The following is an 18,379-nucleotide window of genomic DNA, read 5'->3' as shown; positions in this document are numbered from 1 at the left end:
TCCCTCATATGCACATCCAGCCCATCAGCAAACACCCCGGGCTCTACTTTGAAAAGAACCCCAATCCAACCACTGTTCCCCCTGGGTCTGGCCACCACCAGTCTCCATGCTCCCACTCTCAGCCCTTGGTCTGTTCTCCACAGAGACCCAAGGGATCCTGTTAACCCCAGAGTCAGCCTCCTCTGCTCAGAGCCCTCCCATGACCAAAGTCCTCACTAGGGCCCAAAGAGCTCCACTGAGATGACGCCGCCTGTGCAGTGCACAACCCACTCAACCTTACACGGCAGCCCTGTCCACCAGCCCAGTGAAGGCACAAAATGAACAGAGCTGCAACCAGTATCCCCACTTAGCAGCTAAGAAGTTGGAGGCTCATGGAGGAGAAAGTGAGGGCCCTGCTGAAGGCCCTACACTGACCCCAGACCCTGCCCCCCAGCTCACCTCGAAGTAGGTGAAAGTGATCTGGGTAGAGGAGCTTAAAACCAAAAAGGGTGAGGATCACTTCTACGGAAAAGGAGCCACGGTCCACGAAGTCACCATTAAATATCTGCCCCGCTAAGGAAAACGAGGTGGGGGTGCTCCCTCCCCAGCCCCTCCACACCCCAGGGCCCCTGGTGGCACCAGCTTGGGGTCGAGGATGCCAGCAGGGCTCAGGGCATCTGGGCTTTCGTCTCTGCTCGCTGTGTGGGTCTGGTCCAGCAGCTTGACCTCTGAGCCTCAGCAGGCTGGTACTGAGGTCCCCAACCTCGCCTGCTTTTCAGGGAAACTGATGGCTGAGGTGCATACCCCAGGTGGTCAGCCGGCTTCAGCTCTCCCCCAAATTCAGACCCAAAGCCACAGAAGAAACAGGACACGGGCGACACCGCACAGCAACCATTCATCAAGCAATCATCATAACAGCAGCAAACACTTATAGAGCAGGGACCGTGGGTCACGGAGCACCTGCCAGGTGTTAACACATCAGGCCTCTCGGTAGTTGAGGAGACAGGCCCTTCACCACCAGCTATTTCACAAATGAGGAGCCCAAGGAACTGAGGGGTGAGGCGACCTGCCAGTCATATAGCCAGAAAATGGCACAGCCAAGAGGGAAGCCGGGCGTGGGCAGGCCAGGTGCCGTGCCGACGTGCTCTGGTGCATCCAGCCCTCTTCCAAGAGGGGAGAAGCTGGGGCTCCGACACAGGCCTGCCTGGCCCCGGGGCCTGGAACACAAGGCTGCCAACCGCTCCCCCTGTCTCGGGGCCCTTCTCAGGTTCACGCCTTTTTCTCAGGCAGGGGTTCCTCTCCCTCCTCCACCCCAAACCCAAGAGGAGGGGCAGGGGAGGGGCTTGCCCTTCCGAGGAAGGATACATAGGGGTTGGTCTCCGAGGGTAAACCGTTGAGCTCAAATATGTTGAGGAGATCATAGAACTGGCCGTGGGTGTCCCCGCACACTGTAATCTTCTCTGTCTGGAAGAAAAGAGGCCACCGGAGAGGGAGGGGCCCAGAGAGAGATGTGGGGAGGGGGCAGAGGGGAGGGGCAGGGTGAGAGGTCAGAGCGGACCGAGAAGAACCATGCAAGATGCAGGTGGGGGCACAGAAATGAAGAGGGCGGAGAGGGACAGCCAGCGGGGACCCGAGGTGGAGGGCAGGGGGCGTTAGGGAGAGGGGCAGACCAAGCCGGGTGGGCCCATGAGTGTCTGAGCCCCGAGGCCCCAACCCAGCCAGGGAGCCACCCCCCCGGCTGCCCGCATCCCACCCCGGCGCGCACCTCTTTGAGTGTGGTCTCCACCAGCGTGCTCAGCTTAGAGAGGACCTCTTTGACCTGTACCAGGATCTGCAAGGCAAGACGGGCTGTGAGCGGGGCCAGCTGGATGGCCTGCCACCCACCCCGACCCTGGGGACTGGACTGGCCAGGAGACGCTGCTGGGCTGAGGGTGAGAAGTGGGGTGCTGAGAGGAACAGGTAGGGGAGGCCCAGCCGGAAACAGAGGTGGCCCCCAGGCTATGACCTGAGTGGCCTATGTAGCATTTAAATATTAGGATTATTTCACAGGAAGCCCTAGACTCCTGATTTCTCCTAAAACAATCAGCGCCAAGAAACACCCAAGCTGGGAGTTCCTGTCGTGGCTCAGCGGAAATGAACCTGACTAGTATCCAAAAGGATGCAGGTTCGATCCCTGGCCTCGCTCAGTGAGTTAAGGATCCGGTGTGGCCGTGAGCTGTGGTGTAGGTTGCAGACATGGATCTGGCATTGCTGTGGCTCTGGTGCAGGCCGGCAGCTACAGCTCCAATTCAGCTGCTAGCCTGGGAATCTACATATGCTGCAGGTGCGGCCCTAAGAAAAAAGACAAAAAAGAAAAAAGAAACTCTCAGGCTGAATCCAGATGTGTAACATTTTATAAAACAACTGGCTTGGAAATATCTAAATATCAGCGTCACAAAAGAATTTTGCAAAAACAGAGTTCCCGTCATGGCACAGCGGTTAATAAATAAGACTAGGCGGGTTCGATCCCTGGCCTTGCTCAGTGGGTTAAGGATCTGGTGTTGCCGTGAGCTGTGGTGTAAGTTGCAGATGCGGCTCGGATCCCGCGTTGCTGTGGCTCTGGCGTAGGCCGGTGGCTACGGCTCCAAATGGACCCCTAGCCTGGGAACCTCCATATGCCACAGGAGCGGCCCAAGAAATAGCAAAAAAGACAAAAAAAAAAAAAAAAAAAAAAAAAAAGAATTTTGCAAAAAGGTATGAGACTGACTATTCTAGATGGAAAGAGGTAAAAAATGCAGGTCCTATGCAGTAATTGATTCTTGGATTCTGCATTTTAAAAAAAACAGCTAAACTCACGTTGCAACAGAACAAAGGGTGGGGGAAAAAATGTAATTGTAATGTATACATGTAAGGATAGCTTAATCCCCTTGCTGTACAGTGGGAAAATAAAATTAAAAATAAATAAATAAATAAAAATAAAAATAAAAAAACAGCTAAAATGATGTTTTGAAAAATAACTGGGGGAAATTAAAATATTCGCCTGGCAACACAGATAGTGCCCGTTCTCAGTGATTGAAGATGACCTTGACAATGTCATGTGCATCTGACAGTGTCTGCGGGTCTTATGGTCGGCCTGGGGCTGTCCGCCTTAGCTGGTATTACTGTATCCAAGCTAAAGTTCTGCGGTGGGATGACTAAGTTACAGTCAAGCAAGAGAATGTCCTGTTTTTAGGGGATTCAGGTTATGATGCAACTTATTCTCGAGTGGTTGGGCGAAAGTAAAAAGGGTGTGCGTGACACACACGCATATACATGTATACACAGAAGGCGTCAAAATGTGAACAGTTAGTGAATCTAGGTGAAGAGGGTACAGATGTTTACAGAACTGTTCTTTTGACTTTTCTGTAGATTTGACACGTTTCTACATAAAACGTTAGGACAACAAAGTGTTAAAGTCAAGTAGATGGCCACTGCTGGTCAGAACACGGAAAGTTATCGAAGATAGTCCCTCTGGCCCATGAGGAGAAAGAGCCAAAGGGACAAAAAACCACAAACAAACCCAAACACCAAAAACAAATTAACAAACAAACACTCTGAAACACATCTGAGTCAAGGATGCAAAGAGGTCTGAATTACTCGAATGGGGACAGTGAGGGTTCCCAGGAAAAAGGGACTGTGACTGTCTCCCTCGGGGCAGCTGGCATGACAAAGCCCCAAGCAGCCCCTGATGCAGGCCTGTGCCCTCGCCCACCGATTCTCTCCACGGCCACGCGGGCACGAGGCGGCGTGGTGGAGAGAGGCCTTCTGAGGCACAAAAGTGGGGGCGAGACTAGAGAGCGGAAAACTCACCAGCCACCCCAAAATCTGGCAGCAGGTCTGTAGAGGGGGAAAAAAAAAAAAAATGTAGCGTTTTCCTACAGTTTCAAAAGCTGGAGACTTGACAGCGCAAAGACATGCCCAGGATTTTGGCAGGGCTGAGATCCCAAGCCCTGCTGACAGGAGCGTCCTGATTCACTCTGAAAAAAATCTGAAGCCAGCCGTGAACAAAGGCCAAGAAGAGCTGCCCCTCGACTGCCGACGAGAGGGACACAGCCCTGCCACTAGCAGCCCGACAGAACCAGGTCCTGCCATGATGTGCAGAAAAACGTTATTTGCCTTGGTCGCTACTGTTTTTTTTGGTCGTGGCCACGGCACATGGAAGTGACCTGAGCCACTGCAGTGATGATGCCGGATCCTTAACCCACTGCCACAAGAGAACTACTGTTCTTTTACACAAAATGTCTGGCATACAATAAAAAATTTAAAGACACAAAAAGCCGACAATGGAAGCAGACCGCGAGATGACCCAGATGGTGGAATATCCAGACAGAGACTTGAAAATAACCATGAAAAATGTGTTAAAGGCTCTAGCAGGAAAGGCAAATGACATGCACGAGCATATGTGGCAGAGAGATGAAAGCGGTCTTCAAAAATAAGCCAGTGGAAACGCTAGAAGTAAAGGATTCCTTTGCATGGCGCCTGGCGCGCCCCGGGCTCAGCAAGCGCGGGCCACCGGGACCCCCGTCCTGGAGTGGCCCTCTGCGGTGGGCTTCAGGCACAGCTGGGCAGCCCCCGCCGGGGCGTTACCTGGTAGGCGCACTTCCGGTGCAGTTTCTTCTGGTCCTTGTACCACTGCATGAGCTCCTTCATGAAGGTGGCTGTCACTCGGCCGTCCTCCAGCTTGGGCCCGCTGTACTCATCCTCGATGGCTGGTGTGTGAATGGGGGGACCAGAGTCAGTGGCCACGGCCACTGGGAGGGTGGGAAGTGGGGCCGGGCTCCCAGGCACGGGGCAGACACGGCTCTGGACACACAGGTTGAGAGGGGGACGGAGTGAGAGAAGCGTCCTCCCCTGGCCGGGGCCTCTCATGGCCGCTCCTTCCGCTCAGGTCAGCTCCCAGGCCCTCTCGGTGCCCTCCCCGTCTACCGCGGCCCCTCCCTGCCAGGACGTGACCGCGCTCAGCACTGTGAGCTGACGAGTCCATCCTCTCCCCACCGGGACACCAGCCCCTCGAGGGCAGGGACAGGTCTGTCCACAGCTGCATCCCCAGGGCCTACACCAGCGTCTGGCACCCAGGAGGTGCCCAACAGTCATCTGCGGAATGAATGACTCATCTGAGTGCCTAGGGGACCTAAGGACAAATCAGACATGGAAGGTCCACAACAGGTGGGTGCAGCTGTGGGTGGCAGGGTGGGCAGTACAGCAGGGAAGCTCGCTGGACCTGGGGGCCTGCAGCCCCAGCTCTGGACTGTGGAGTCCCCAGGTGCGCAGGCAGAGGAGCAACAGACGGTGCGTGAGCCCCACGGCCCCCAGGCCCCAGCATGCAGGGGAATGGAAGGTCCAGGCCAGGATGTGCAATGTTCTGGGTAGGGCACGGAGAGCGCACCCAGACCCTACTCACTCATGCTCTCGATGTCGAGTGAGTCCACGACGGAGCGCTTGTGCTCATCACCTGCAATGGCCCGCTCGAAGGCTTTCTGCTTCACGATCTTGTTGCATTCCTGGTACTTCATCTTGGCGTCCTTGTCGTGGGGCTTCACCTTCACCACCTGGGTGTGTGGGTGGGTGAGAGGGGAAGGAAGGGAACAGGTATCAACGCCCAGGCCGAGGTCGGGCAAAGGAGCCTCAAGGAGACAGACGCCATGGCCATCTTTGGCCTGCCTGGCCCCAGGCTCCACCAACGTGGAGCAGAGTGGCTGGGCCACCGGGTACCAGGGATACAAGCTTGGGCTCAGCCTCTAGGCCTCGGTTTCTGCACCCCCAAAGTGGGCCTGACGGAGCTGCCAACACAGGGCTGCTGAGAAGGTAAACATGTTAACCCACACAGACACTCATAATAAATCTCAGCTCTGACCACCATCAACTGGCCACTGGAGGCACGCGTCCAGCTCCAGCTTCCTCGCTGGAACCAGGGTGGGCCGAGGCACAGTTCATGATGTTATTTCCAAGGTGGGTGGGATTGAGAGGAAAGCAGGGGCTGATCCAAAGTCTCTGTTAACAGCCCAGACTCATCTGAAGAGGCAATGACTTGCCGGGGAACCTGGACTCCATGATCCTCAGTTTTCTCATCCACAAAATGCAGACACGACAGGCTCCACCTGCCAGGGCTGTTGGGAGGCTAAGTAATGAACACAGGGCCTGGCGGGCAGCCTGGGTGGGCGAGCAGCAGCCGGCACCCAGTGGTGGCAAGGCCCTCATTCAACTTTGGGCTTTGCGGGAGGTGGGGAGGGACCCAGGGCAAATGAGCCCCTGAGTTTTCTCTTCTGAAGGAAGGTAGAGACTGGGTCACAGATCCAGGACTCGTGGGTTCCAATCTCAGCTCTGCAATCATCAGGAGCGTGACCTGGGCAATGAGTTTGCCTGCGACCCCGTCCCCCTCAGCGGGCAGCTGAGAGGACTGAGTGAGTGCACGCAGCGGGGCCGGGCAAGAGTCAACTCCACATGCTCACATGCTGCCCTCCTCGGCCGCCATTCATAGGCTGCTGTGCGGATTAAATGAGATCACACGCACTGAGCCCCAGACCTCAGGACACGCTTAGTTCTCAGTAAAAGGAGCCGGCGCTGTCCCTCCCTTCTACGTTGCTTCCTACAAACTCTACTCCTCCAAGCTCAGAAGCAGGCAGGCCTGCACGCAGAGCCCGGCTCTGCCCCTCACTTGCTGTGTGACCTTGGGCAAGTGAGTTCACTCCGAGACGCCCTTTAGCTACTGTCAGTGCGATTAGGAGTGGACCCTGGCTGACCTGCCCATCCTGCTGGCCTCCCTAGGTGTGGGCCCCCTCAGCTCCTGCTCCCCACAGCGGGCAGGAAGGGCTGCCAGGGCTGCCATGTCCCTGGTGGAAAGAGACCACCAGAAAGGGTCAGAAGCCCGGACAAAGGCACTTGCTGATCCCCGAGGGTCAATGGGGCTCCCCCACCCCCCAGAATGGGTATGCAGGCCAGGTGGGGTGGCAGGGAGCTGGGTCTGGGCAGGCTCAGGCTAGGGCACCCTGCCAGGCAGCTCCACCTGGGGTGGGGGCACCGTGCCAGGCTTAGGAGAAAAGCAGCACCAGGCATTCCCTGGAGTCCTTCCCAACGAGGAGAGGTTATAGTCCACACCCCAGGATAAAGTCCAAGCCACCCTCTGTTTGCTCAGCACTACCAGCCAGACCAAACTCACAAGTCCCCAAAGGGGCCAGCTCCCGCTCACCTCCAGGCCTCGTACAGGCTTGGCCCAGAGCACACTTCCACCTCCAGCTCCTTTCTAGCTCCTGCTCCTCTTCCGGCTCTCAGCTCCCTCATGTGCAACCACTGCCCCCATCCGCCAGGCTGCGTCAGGTACCCCCTCGGGGCTCCCCAGCAGGCCGAGTACTGCAGGAACCTGCCTCCCCACTGGAAGGTGGCTGGGAGGCGGGAGCTGAGGCTGAGTCCCAGATGTCAACAAACGTCCTGACTGGACAAGGACGACCCCGCCACCCCAAGCATCTCCTCTGAGCCCCTGCCGGGTTCTCAGACAACACTACGCTGCCGGGACTAAAGGAGCTGGGGCAGTAACAGCAGCGGCAAGCGTACCCAGTGCAGTGCTTACTATGCGTCTGAGGGTGTAAGCAACTGCCCTGCTCACTTGATCGTCAGAGCAGCGCTACGTGGTGTGATCACAATCTCCACTGGACAGATAAGGAAACTGAGGCCCAGAGAGGCAAAGACACTGATCTAAGAAGCCAGCGTTTGGTTCTCTCCCTGCATAAGATTGTGACTCCCGCCATGCACGCTGGGACGTGCTCACCTCCCTACTCTCGGCCATCGTCCCCACAGCGCCCTGCACCCCTTCAGGGAGACGCTGGTCATGGTCAGAGTGCAGGCAGCCCCACCTCTCTGGCCTCCCTCAGCATCTAGAAAGCAAGGAGGGTGCCAGCAATCCTGGGGTGGGGGGGGTAATGTGACAACTTAACATCGGGCCCCGGAGTTCCTGTCGTGGCGTAGCAGAGATGAATCCAACTAGAAACCATGAGGTTGCAGGTTCGATCCCTGGCCTTGCTCAGTGGGTGAAGGATCCGGCATTGCCGTGAGCTGTGGTGTAGGTCGCAGATGTGGCTCGGATCTGACGTTGCTATGGCTGTGGCGTAGGCCGGCGGCTATAGCTCTGATTAGACCCCTAGCCTGGGAACCTCCATATGCTGCAGGAGCGGCCCTAGAAAAGACAAAAAAACCAAAAAAAAAAACAAAAAACAAAAAACCCAACAAAGTGGGATCTAGGCCATGTCCGTGTCAGTATCTGACTATGGTATTTTCGTAATGATGCCAGTTATGTCAGTGGGGAAACTGGGAGAATGGGACCTCTATATTACTTCTTATAACTCCGAGTGAAGCTATGGCACTCTCAAAATTAAAAGCTGTTTTCAAAAAGGAGCCTTTTCAGCTGGGAGTACTAATGGGCAGTAACTACAGTGCTCCAACCGACAAAACGCTAACACAGGCTCAACATCCCCATGTGAAGCCATGGGGGCTGCGTGTACTGGGGAACTGGGAACTGCCCGGATTTCAGAAAGGTGACACGGTGCCAGGGCTGTATGTTATGTGACGCCCCCAGTGGACCAGGTGGCACCTGGAGACTACACACCCTTCTGTTTCTGCAGCAAAACCTCCAATTGCACCACCTGGGAGCATTCAAGACCATTGACAGCCTCCTATTTTAAGTCCAGGTCAGCTTTCATCACCAAACGAGTTGACTGAACTTACCAGACTGTTTTTTCAAACAGTTGGGTTTAGAACTGAGGTGAGGGACTAGAGACCAGCAGCAAAAACCAGGTCCCTCACCAAGTGCTCCTGACCTCTGGGTGACATGACAACATGTGGCGGGCCATTATGATTATTTTCTTTCGGGGGGCAGGGCACACCCGCCAGCACATGAAGGTTCCCAGGCTAGGGGTCGAATCGGAGCTGCAGCTGCCGGCCTACACCACAGCCACAGCACCACCGGATCAAACTCGCACCCTCACAGACACCAGGCGGGTTCTTAGCCCGTTGAGCCACAGCAGGAATTCCATGATTATTTCCAGTGCAGAGGTGACAGGACATAGCCCAGGCAGGGGCTGTGCCTGCCAGAGGCACAGGGACAGCTGAGGCCAGCCAGGTGCTCGGGGCAGGCAGTGGAGGCACGACACTTGGGTCTGCACCCCACAAGTGGAAAAACTCGAGTGAACTCATTTAGGAAGTCACACCAACACTCCTTTCACAATAAAACAGAAGCAAGACACTGAGCTAAGGGCAAGTAATAGGCTGAGAAATTCTGGCCACTGCTTATGTCCAGTGGTCAGGAGCCTGACTCTGGGACCGGGCTGTCTCTGCCTGGCTGTGGGACCTCAGGGGAGGGACCTACTCCTGGGCTGCGGCTTTCTCACCTGTCAATCAGGGATAGTAACAGGCCCCATTTCTGGGGTTGTCATGAAGATCACATGAGTTTTCAGAGTGCGAAGGCCAGGTGTCAGGTGCCAGCTGTGACTGTTCCTGTCACTATCATCTATCCACACCTGAGGTGCACAGGCGCTTGCACAGACGTGCAGGACAAAAGGCATTTCTACCCAACGGCACTGGGCTATGTGCTCTGAGAAGGAACTTAAACGCAAACCATATTTCAAACCAAACCCCCAAGCCCCAGGAAGGGGTGGAGTGGAGAGTGCCGAAGGGGTCCCTTAGATCCAGCCTGGGCCCACGTGACCGCCTGAGTCCCAGCCACAGACAGGAAAGAAGATAGGCAGAATCTTCCGAGAAGATGACCCAGTGCGGGGGCAGGGAGTCCTGAAGCCAAAGTCCCCCTGAAAGATGAACTGGGAGAGAAGGGGCGTTGGTGGGGGGATTCAACATGGGCCCATGGAAAGGGGAGCTGGGCTCCTGCTAAGAGTCCAAGGCTTGGCCCTGGAGGGAGAGCAGAATGGAGGACCACCCCCAACCCAGCCCAAGGCCGCAGTGCTTCCCCAGACGCCCCCAGGAGAAATGCACCAGGACCCACAGGGGCAGGCCTGACTCTAACCGTACGGCTCGCCAATTCCTCACAAGGACACCGAGGCGGCTCTGCTCTTCCCGTCCTTTTACAGGTGAGGACGCAAAGCCAGAGCCCAAGCACGCAGAGCTGCACGGCTCAGAGCTGCACGGCTCAGAGCTGCGCATCTGACCCTGGAGGCCCTGCCGAGGGACCTTCAGCATTTCTGACCACAACTCAGAGTAAGAAAGACATGCATTCACCACACCCCATACCCCTCGGACGCACACAGATGAAGAGCAGCCTTCACAGACACATGCGTACCTGCTCCAGTGAACTGCTGTTTTCTCCCTACTCCACTGGTCTCAAACCGTCGCGCTGACCTCAGGGCCCACCAACAGCTACAAGTGCAGACTCTGGGTTCAGGTCTCAGCCCTGCCTCTTCTCTGCTAGGTGACCTTGGAGGGACTTCCTCTCTCCAGACCTTAGTTTCCCTCTTGTAAGCTAGATTGAATGCGTTTCCTTCAGGTAAAATACATATAAAGAGCTCCCAATGGGGCTAGGCCCACAGGGAGTGTGCAGATAAGGAAGCTGAGGCTGAGAAAGGAAAGGCCTTCACCAGGGCCTAGGGCCTTGGTTCCACCTCCAAGGATGCCACGATCTAAGAGGAGGCCTGGGTACGTCCTCCACGAAACTCCAGCAGGTCACAAAATAGTTTTGGAAGCAGACTCTGGATGGGGAGCCAGCCCAGGGCCCTGCCCCTCTGCCCCGCACCCAGAGAAGGATGAAGCATGTCAGAAAGGACAGCCTGCAGGCAAGGATCTCGTGGGGGGACTCCCCAGGGCTGCTGGCAGCGCACCCACAGAGAAATGGGCCATGACCCAGCCCTCCGCGGCACCCGCCAAGGCCTGGGATAAAGCTCAGATGGGGTGCGCCCGCAAGTCGGCTGGCCTGACCTTCTTACCCTCGCAGAGCACGTGGGGCCAAGCCCCAGGTGCAGACCTGCACTTGGGGGTCCTCTTGTCTTCCGCCCCCTCAATCTGCCCCAGGCCCCTCCCCGCACCTGAGACCTGAAGAAAAGCCCTGCCCCGTCCAACCCCAGCTGTCCTCCTGAGTTCCTCATTACTGAGCCCTCCACCCCAGTGACCCCAATGCCTCATGCCACTTCACCAGAGCCCCGCAGCCACCAGGAGGCCACTCCTCTTATCGCTCTTCTCCAAACAAGGACACCAAGGGACAAGGAGGAGGCTTGGCAGGGGGGTGGCCTGGGAGGCCAAGCTTGTAAGAACACTGCTCTGCTGTGCCTTCCCTTATCCTCCCGAGTATCGCCCCCCGCCCCCTCCTCCTTGCCGCCCCCTCCCGTCTGTAAATCATCTCCTCCTCCGTGCCTCTGCCCCCGCCCTGACCCAGGTGTCCCCAGGGCTTGGCTCAAGCCTGCGCTTGGCCTGAAAGCTGCCCGCGCTCCTCTCTGGGCCAGCAGCCAGCAGCCAGCCCCGGCCGGGTGACCTGGCTCCCTCCACCTGCAGCCTGCGGCTCTCAACCTCCCCTGCGCCCTCCTTACACAACAGGAGCTCTCAGAGCGTGTGATGAATGAAAAGAAAGGAGAGAGGGAGGAAGGGAGGAAGGGAGAGAGAGAGAGAGAGAGAAGAGAGAGAGAGAGAGAGAGAGAGAGAGTGTGTGTGTGTGTGTGTGTGTGTGTGTGTACAGGGGGAGAACAGCAATTTGTTCAACAAACACTGAGCCCCTGTTGGGTGCCAAGCACCACCCCGATGGACAGAACAAACAAAACCCCTACTCTCAAGGAGCGACTCCCTGAAGCAGGGAAAGACATGGGTCGGAGGGCTGGGCTGCCCGCATCAGATCCCAGCTCTGCCACTTGCCTGATGGGCAGGTGACTTGAGCCTCCTGGGCCTCCGTCTCATCTGGGCAGTGGGGGGAACCACGGCCCCCACCTCACAGGGCTGCCGCATGGGTCAACCAGCCAGTTTAAGTGAAGGGAATAGAAGCCACCTGTCCCGCTCGCTCTGCAGGTCGTTCCCACTATGGGGACTGTCAGAGCCACTCCGGCGCTGGCCGGGCGGATGAGCAAGCGCGCTTGGCCAGTTCCAGCCAGCCGTGCTTGTGCTCGCTGCTGCAGGAACACACGGCCTCCGCTTGCTGTCCCTTGACGGCAGGCGGCCCTGTTTCCTTCCAGACCACACCCTCCCCTGTGAGGATGCTGGTTACCTTGGCCGTGACACGGGCTTCTCTTCTGCCCTTCTCCGAATGACAAGCTCTGCCGGCAGAAGGGCTGTGTGCCTCTTGTTCACCAATAATAGCAACAACAATAATCATAACACTTAATTGTTACAGAACAACAACCACGTACCAGGCACTACTCTAAATGTCTGAAAAGCAGAAACTCATTTATTTATTCTTCGTGGCGACGCTGGGAGGCAGGTCTTACTGTTCTCCCATTTCACAGATGTAGGAAAGAAAGCATAGAGAGTACTCTGTCCAGGGTCACCAGGCAGTGATGGCAGAGCCTGGCTGCAAACCCAGGTCGTCTGCTGGGGGCCACGGGGCCTCATGGCCATTTGCTGGATGAGCTGAGCGGTGACTAAACACGTGTACACTCACACCCTGTCTGCTCCGCCAGCCTCGCCAGCCTCGCCAGCCCGCCCCACCCACCCCACCCCCGGGCCCAGCTCACCGTCTGGTAGTCGCGCAGGGCGGCCCGGAACTTGCCCAGGGCCATGTTGCTGGCTGCGCGGCGGTAGTAACCCTTGATGTACTTCTTGTCCATCTCGATGGCCCGTGTGGCGTCGGCCAGCGCGTAGCCGTAGCACTCGGTGCGCAGGTAGGCCAGGCTGCGGTTGCCATAGTAGATGGCATTGCTTGGGTTCAGCTCTATGGCCTGACTGTAGAACTTGATGGCGTTCTCGTAGTCCTTGGCTGTGAAGACGGAGGAAGAGGCGGCATGAGGCAGGGCTGCCCCCACCCAGCCAGAACAGGCCCTAGGCTGGGACTGGCCCAGTCCTGTTTACAGATGGGGAAGCTGAGGTCCACGGCTGAGCTCGGATACTTCTCTTCAGCACCCCCCACCACTTCCCTGTCCTGACTGTCCCATCCTCGCACAGGCCTCGCCTCCTCAGGCCCACATCCCTGGGACCCCAAATCACTTCCACACACCAGCCACCTAACCATCACCCCTTGAGGCCGCAGCTGGGCTGTATTTCCTCCAGGACTTCAAGAGGTCTTCCTGAATGTTCCCCATGGCTAGGAGGATATGTTACTGATGCCGGACCTGAGACATGAACAAGCAGATGAGTCTGCCCTTAGCCCCTTGGCTGTCCAGCCCCCCGAAGCAGATGAACAAGCCCAAAGAGGGGGTTTAGTAGAAGAATAGGAAGTAGGAAGAGAAAAGGAACCTACTTAAGTCTCAAGAAGGGGACACAGGAGTTCCCGTCGTGGCTCAGTGGTTAACGAATCCGACTAGGAACCATGAGGTTGCGGGCTCCATCCCTGGCCTTGCTCAGTGGGTTAAGGATTCCGCGTTGCTGTGGCTGTGGCGTAGGCCGGAGGCTACAGCTCCGATTCGACCCCTAGCCTGGGAACCTCCATATGTTGCAGGAGTGGCCCTAGCAAAGGCAAAAAAAAGACAAAAAAAAAAAAAGAAGGGGACACAGCAGCAGAGACCCAAAGGAGGCGACAAACCAGGCTGGAGGAAGAGCATTCCCAACGGAAGGAACAGCAGGTGCAAAGGCCCTGGCGGGAGGGGGGACGCGAGAGCACTGCATTCTAGGGCCAGCGAAAGGGAGGTGTGGCTGGGGGGAACTGCACTGGGGGAGGACAGGAGATAAGGGCAGGGGGGCTGGCAGGTCAGTTCCCAAAACCACAGCCCCAGTGGGGTGTGGACATGACACTCTAAGTGGAGAGTGACAGGGTATGACATCCGGCCCAAGGGAAAAGTTCGATTTTATCTGAAACGAGCTATGGCTGTGACCTGCATGTTCCCCTCGACGCGTGGAATCCTCCCATCTCCATGGCATAAGCCCTGCCAGGTGCTCACGTTACGGTGAGTGGCCAAAGTCTCATTCAAGGTCAAACACTCCGTCAGTATCTGCAGAGCGGTCTTGGACCCCTCCCATGTGGCCACTCAACAGGCAGGAGACTGAAGCGAGGAGATGTGCCTGAACTGGGGGACCAGGATGTGCCAGCTGCCGCGGGGGCTCTTGGTACCTGAGCCCCCTCACTGAACCCTCACAGCCATGAAATTGGCTGCATTAACCCCATTTTCCAGATGACGGGACTGAGGCTCTAAGAGCAAAACCCCATTGTGCTGGCAAGTGGCAGGCAGGGATTCTGAATCAGGGCAGTTCTAAATGTCCCACTCTCATCCCCTGTACCAGGCAGCCTCTGGGCGGGAGCCCCGCCTAGGAGCAGACACAGGGGCAGGCCACCTGGGCCCAGACCCTGGCTGCACTCTCACTAGCTGTGTGTCCTTGGACAACTCATGCACCCCCTCTGGGCTAAAGTTTCCTTCCTGATACCCAGGCTAAAATGAGAATTCCTGCCCTGACTCCTACTATACTTTCTCCAGAGCTATCTGATAAACCATGACTTTGTTGCCTGCTTATAATCTACCCTCCCAATCTGAACGTAAGCTCCATAAGAGAAGGGGCCCTGTTCTTACTTCTTTGAATCCTTGTCCTGTTTAAAGACACGGCAGCCCCCAGCCCTGCCCTTGTGGGACTCCTGGTCTGGGGGGGGAGGGGGGAATGAACCACACACACACACACAAATCCGCCCCCAAAAAGTGATGACTTAGAGATGATGCTGAAGCTGGGCAACCCAGAGAGGATGCTGGAGCTGCGAGCTGGAGGAGGAGAAATGAATGCTGGTGAAAAGAATGAAAGAAGACGGTTTCAGGCCCCATGAACGGTTCAGGAAGGAAGGAAGGAAGTAGGTGAGAGAGAGAGAGAGACAGACCCCAACAGCAGAGAAAGGAGAAGCCAGGTACTGGGGGATGCCACGGAACTATAACAATGGTTCCTTCTGCAGGCTAGTGTCTGGCAATCTTTCAAATGGCTTGGATGCCCCCTCCTTCAGGAAACCTTCCTTGACACCCAGGCTGAGTCGGGCACTTTTCTGGGCTGCCCCAGCCCCTGGTCTCCCCTAGTCCAGGCCTGCCCACGCTGGGTAGTCACCATTAGGGGAAGGGTGTGTCCCCCAGGACAGTGAGCCCCAGAGGGCAGGCCCAGGACTTCCCAGAAACAAGCCCGGGGAGAACCACGCAGCCCTTTTTGACTGACCCTCCCTGGAATGCCAACACCTTCGAGGACTCCTTCCAGTCTCCTGGCTGGGCTTCAGAGGCTGGCCCAATGGCCAGCACGCTTGCGGAAGGAGGTGTTACTCGAGTGGCCGTTTGGCATGGGGTGGGGAGCCTGGTGCCTCGGAGCCTGACGCCTGGCCCTGAGGATGCCGACCGCGAGACCTGGGGCAGGTGGCCTCCCCTCTCTGAACCTCAGCCCACTCATCTGAAACACGGGAATCACAAGCAGCCCTGCCTCATGGGGTGGATGTGAGGATTAAAGGAACTCACGACGAAATGGGCTACAGCAGAGAAAGCAATCAGCAGACACTTGTACAAGTGAATCAATGACTAAACGAAGGAAGAAGAGACTAGAGCAGAGGAAATGGGAGGGGCCTGTATTTTACCCAGCTACCCAGGGACACCAGGTCCCAGCTCTGCTCCATGTGCTCTAAAATATAGCACATTTAATCCTCAAGGCAGTTTCCATCTTAGAGAGGAGGAAACTGAGGACAGAGAGGTTAAGGTTTGCCCAGGGGTCACACAGCAGGTAAGAGAAATAAACAAGATTTGAACCTAGGCAGCCTGAGCTCTTAACTATGTCTACTAACTCCTAGGCTTGGAGGCCTCCTTAGGGGTTAAATAGAACCCTCTCTTTTTACAGAAGGGGGTGGGAGGCAATGAGGCCCAGAGGGAAGGGGAGAGCTGAACAGCAGGGATCAGGCTCTGTCCCCCCCACACACCCCCAGGCCTCTGGAATGGGCCTGAGCTCCCAGAGATGACCCAGCCATGGCGGGGGGGGGGGGGGGGGGGGCCTCCTCTGAGTCCCTGAGGGCCCTCTCCCCACCCCACTCCAGGCCAGGCTGTGGGTAAGGACCGGGAACGTGGGAGCCAAGCACGTGGTGAGGAAGGGGGATATCCTGGCTCTGCTGCTCACACGCTTTGACCTTGGGCAAGTGGTTTCACTTCTCTGAGCCTCAGCTTCCTCTATAAAACAAACAGGGCTACCGCTACCTACCTCCCAGCGCCGGGGGGGAGGATTAGGCAAAGTGGTGTACCTGGCCACCACAGGGGCTCAATTAAGGCGAGCTGCAATTATTCTTTTTATTGTTATTCCCCCAGCCCTGGAGACTGGGGCTCTGTGGCTGCAGCTGTCTGCCAGACAGGAAGGGGCCTGGACTTGAAGGGGCATTCCCCTCCGTTCCAGCTCCGTGCCAGGACTTCTGGAGACCTGCCCAGCTTCAGGGGTCCTAAGGGCTCAAACCCCAGGTCCTGGGGGCGGGGGCACGAAGCCCCTCCCAATGGCTTACGTTTCCCAGAATCCTTCTCCCGCCTCAGCACCACCCCTATACTTGCTGCTCCTCTGCATCCCCATTTCAGGGACAGCCCTGCCATCCCCCAGCTGGAGACTGGACCCCCGCCCCGACACCTGATCCCTCAAGCCCCAAAGTCAGGCAGTCACCCTGTTCCGTCAAATCAGCCTCCCACACATCTCTCCAACATAGTCTTTCACTTCCATCCCCACAGCCCTTCCCTGCCCTGGTCTGGCCTTCACCCTCTCTTGCCCCAGCCTCCTCCTGCATCTCCCAGCCTCCAGTCCTGCCCCTCCAGAGGGGTCTTTCTAAAGCGCACCCCGGGCCTGTCCTTTCCCCATTCAGAACCACCCACGGCTCCCCAGGGTCCTCAAGCGGAAAGCCCAGGCTCCTCCTCCCTGCAGCCTCACCACAAACTCCTCTTGCCTCTTACGCTCCAGCCCCGCTCACTTCCTCCGTGCCAGGCTCTGCTCACCTTTGGGCCTGTGCCACCCTGTTCGTCCTCTCTCCAGGCAGCCGCTGTCATTTTCCCTCAAGTATTTCTCGAGTCAGTTTCCCTCTCTCCAGCCTGGTGGGCAGCAGCACCCCCTCGACTGGCCATCATTCTAGTCCCCCTCTTGGCCTCCAGCCTTGCCCTTGGGTGTGGTCTCCTTAAAGCAGCCAGGGGGTCTTCTTCCCAAGGCTAATCAGACCACGTCACTCCTCTCTCCAAACTTTCCATGGCTTCTTCCCACCCTAAGGCCGATGTCCACACTCCATGACCTGCCTCCAGGGCTCTACCTCCAGCCTCCCCTCTCACCAGTCCCACCTCCTCGCTGCTCCAGCCTGACCCGACTTTCCCATTCTTGAAATGGGTTTGTGTTCCCACCAGAAGCCAGTTCTCCACTAAAGCTCTAGTCTCTTTCCACTCCCCACCCTTTCTCCAGGGCTCTGCTGCTCTAGGTCTCCTCTTTCTTCTGCTAGATCAATTCTCTCTCTCTCTATTGGACCATACTCTTAGTATTACCCATCTTTAAAAAAAAAAAAAAAAGAAGCACTCCCCGCCAGACCAAAATCCTTGAAACACCTGTCCACATTTGCTGACTCCACTCCCTCATTTCCCATTCACTCTTTGGTGCCCTCCCCTCTGCTGCCGCCCCACCATTCCCTAGAAACTGCTCTGCTCAAGGCTACCACCAACATTTCATGGAGCCAAACCCAGTGGCAATCTTGGTCCTCACCGTGGCAGCATCTGACCTAAAGCACAGCCCCTCCTCTCTAGAAGCATTCTGTTCTCTCAGCTTTCCTAATTTTCTTTCCACCTCACAGACCACTCCTATGCAGCCTCTTCTGCTCTAAACATCAGAATGTCTCGAGGTTCCGTCCCCGGCCCCTTCTCTTCCTAGGTGACCTCATCCACCCCCAGTGTTCTAGTCCATTCAGTCGCCCATCATTCTCAAATTCCTCTCCTCAAGAGTTCCACACTGGCCTGTCTATGTACTCAATGTCTCCTCTTGGACAGCCAAGTCAAATCCAAACTAGTCTTTTTTTTCCTGTTTTCTTTTTTGGCCGCCCCATGGCATATGAAGTTTCCCAGGCTGGGGGTCAGATTCATGCCATAACCGCGACCTAAGCCTCAGCTATGGCAAAGCCGGATCCTTAACCCACTGTACAGCGGCGGGGTTCCAAGCTGCATCCCAACGCTCCCCAGATGCTGTCGATCCCCTTGTGCCACAGCGGGAACTCCAAATCCAAACTAGTCTTGGCAATGACTTGTGAAACCCTAAGTGATCTAGCCCCCACCTTAAGCTTATCTATCAGTCTCCTGGCGAACTCACTAAA

General features: G+C 56.7%; 1 protein-coding gene across 1 annotated transcript in view; it reads right to left on the bottom strand.

Annotated features, from left to right (window-relative positions):
- LOC100513542 (serine/threonine-protein phosphatase 5) overlaps nucleotides 1-18,379 on the bottom strand; it is a 28,783-nt gene that overhangs the window by 3,780 nt on the left and 6,624 nt on the right. Inside the window, exons 2-7 of the mRNA XM_003127234.6 lie at nucleotides 12,645-12,886; nucleotides 5,399-5,546; nucleotides 4,585-4,706; nucleotides 1,745-1,810; nucleotides 1,345-1,443; nucleotides 439-544 (exon numbers count right to left, since the gene is read on the bottom strand). Coding sequence (XP_003127282.4) covers nucleotides 439-544; nucleotides 1,345-1,443; nucleotides 1,745-1,810; nucleotides 4,585-4,706; nucleotides 5,399-5,546; nucleotides 12,645-12,886 — 783 coding nt within the window. The remainder of the gene's footprint in view (nucleotides 1-438; nucleotides 545-1,344; nucleotides 1,444-1,744; nucleotides 1,811-4,584; nucleotides 4,707-5,398; nucleotides 5,547-12,644; nucleotides 12,887-18,379) is intronic.

Source organism: Sus scrofa, chromosome 6, assembly GCF_000003025.6.
Source record: "Sus scrofa isolate TJ Tabasco breed Duroc chromosome 6, Sscrofa11.1, whole genome shotgun sequence".
Classification (NCBI taxonomy): domain Eukaryota; kingdom Metazoa; phylum Chordata; class Mammalia; order Artiodactyla; family Suidae; genus Sus; species Sus scrofa.
The sequence above is the reverse complement of the archived record's forward strand: the minus strand, read 5'-3'. Positions and strand labels throughout refer to the sequence as shown.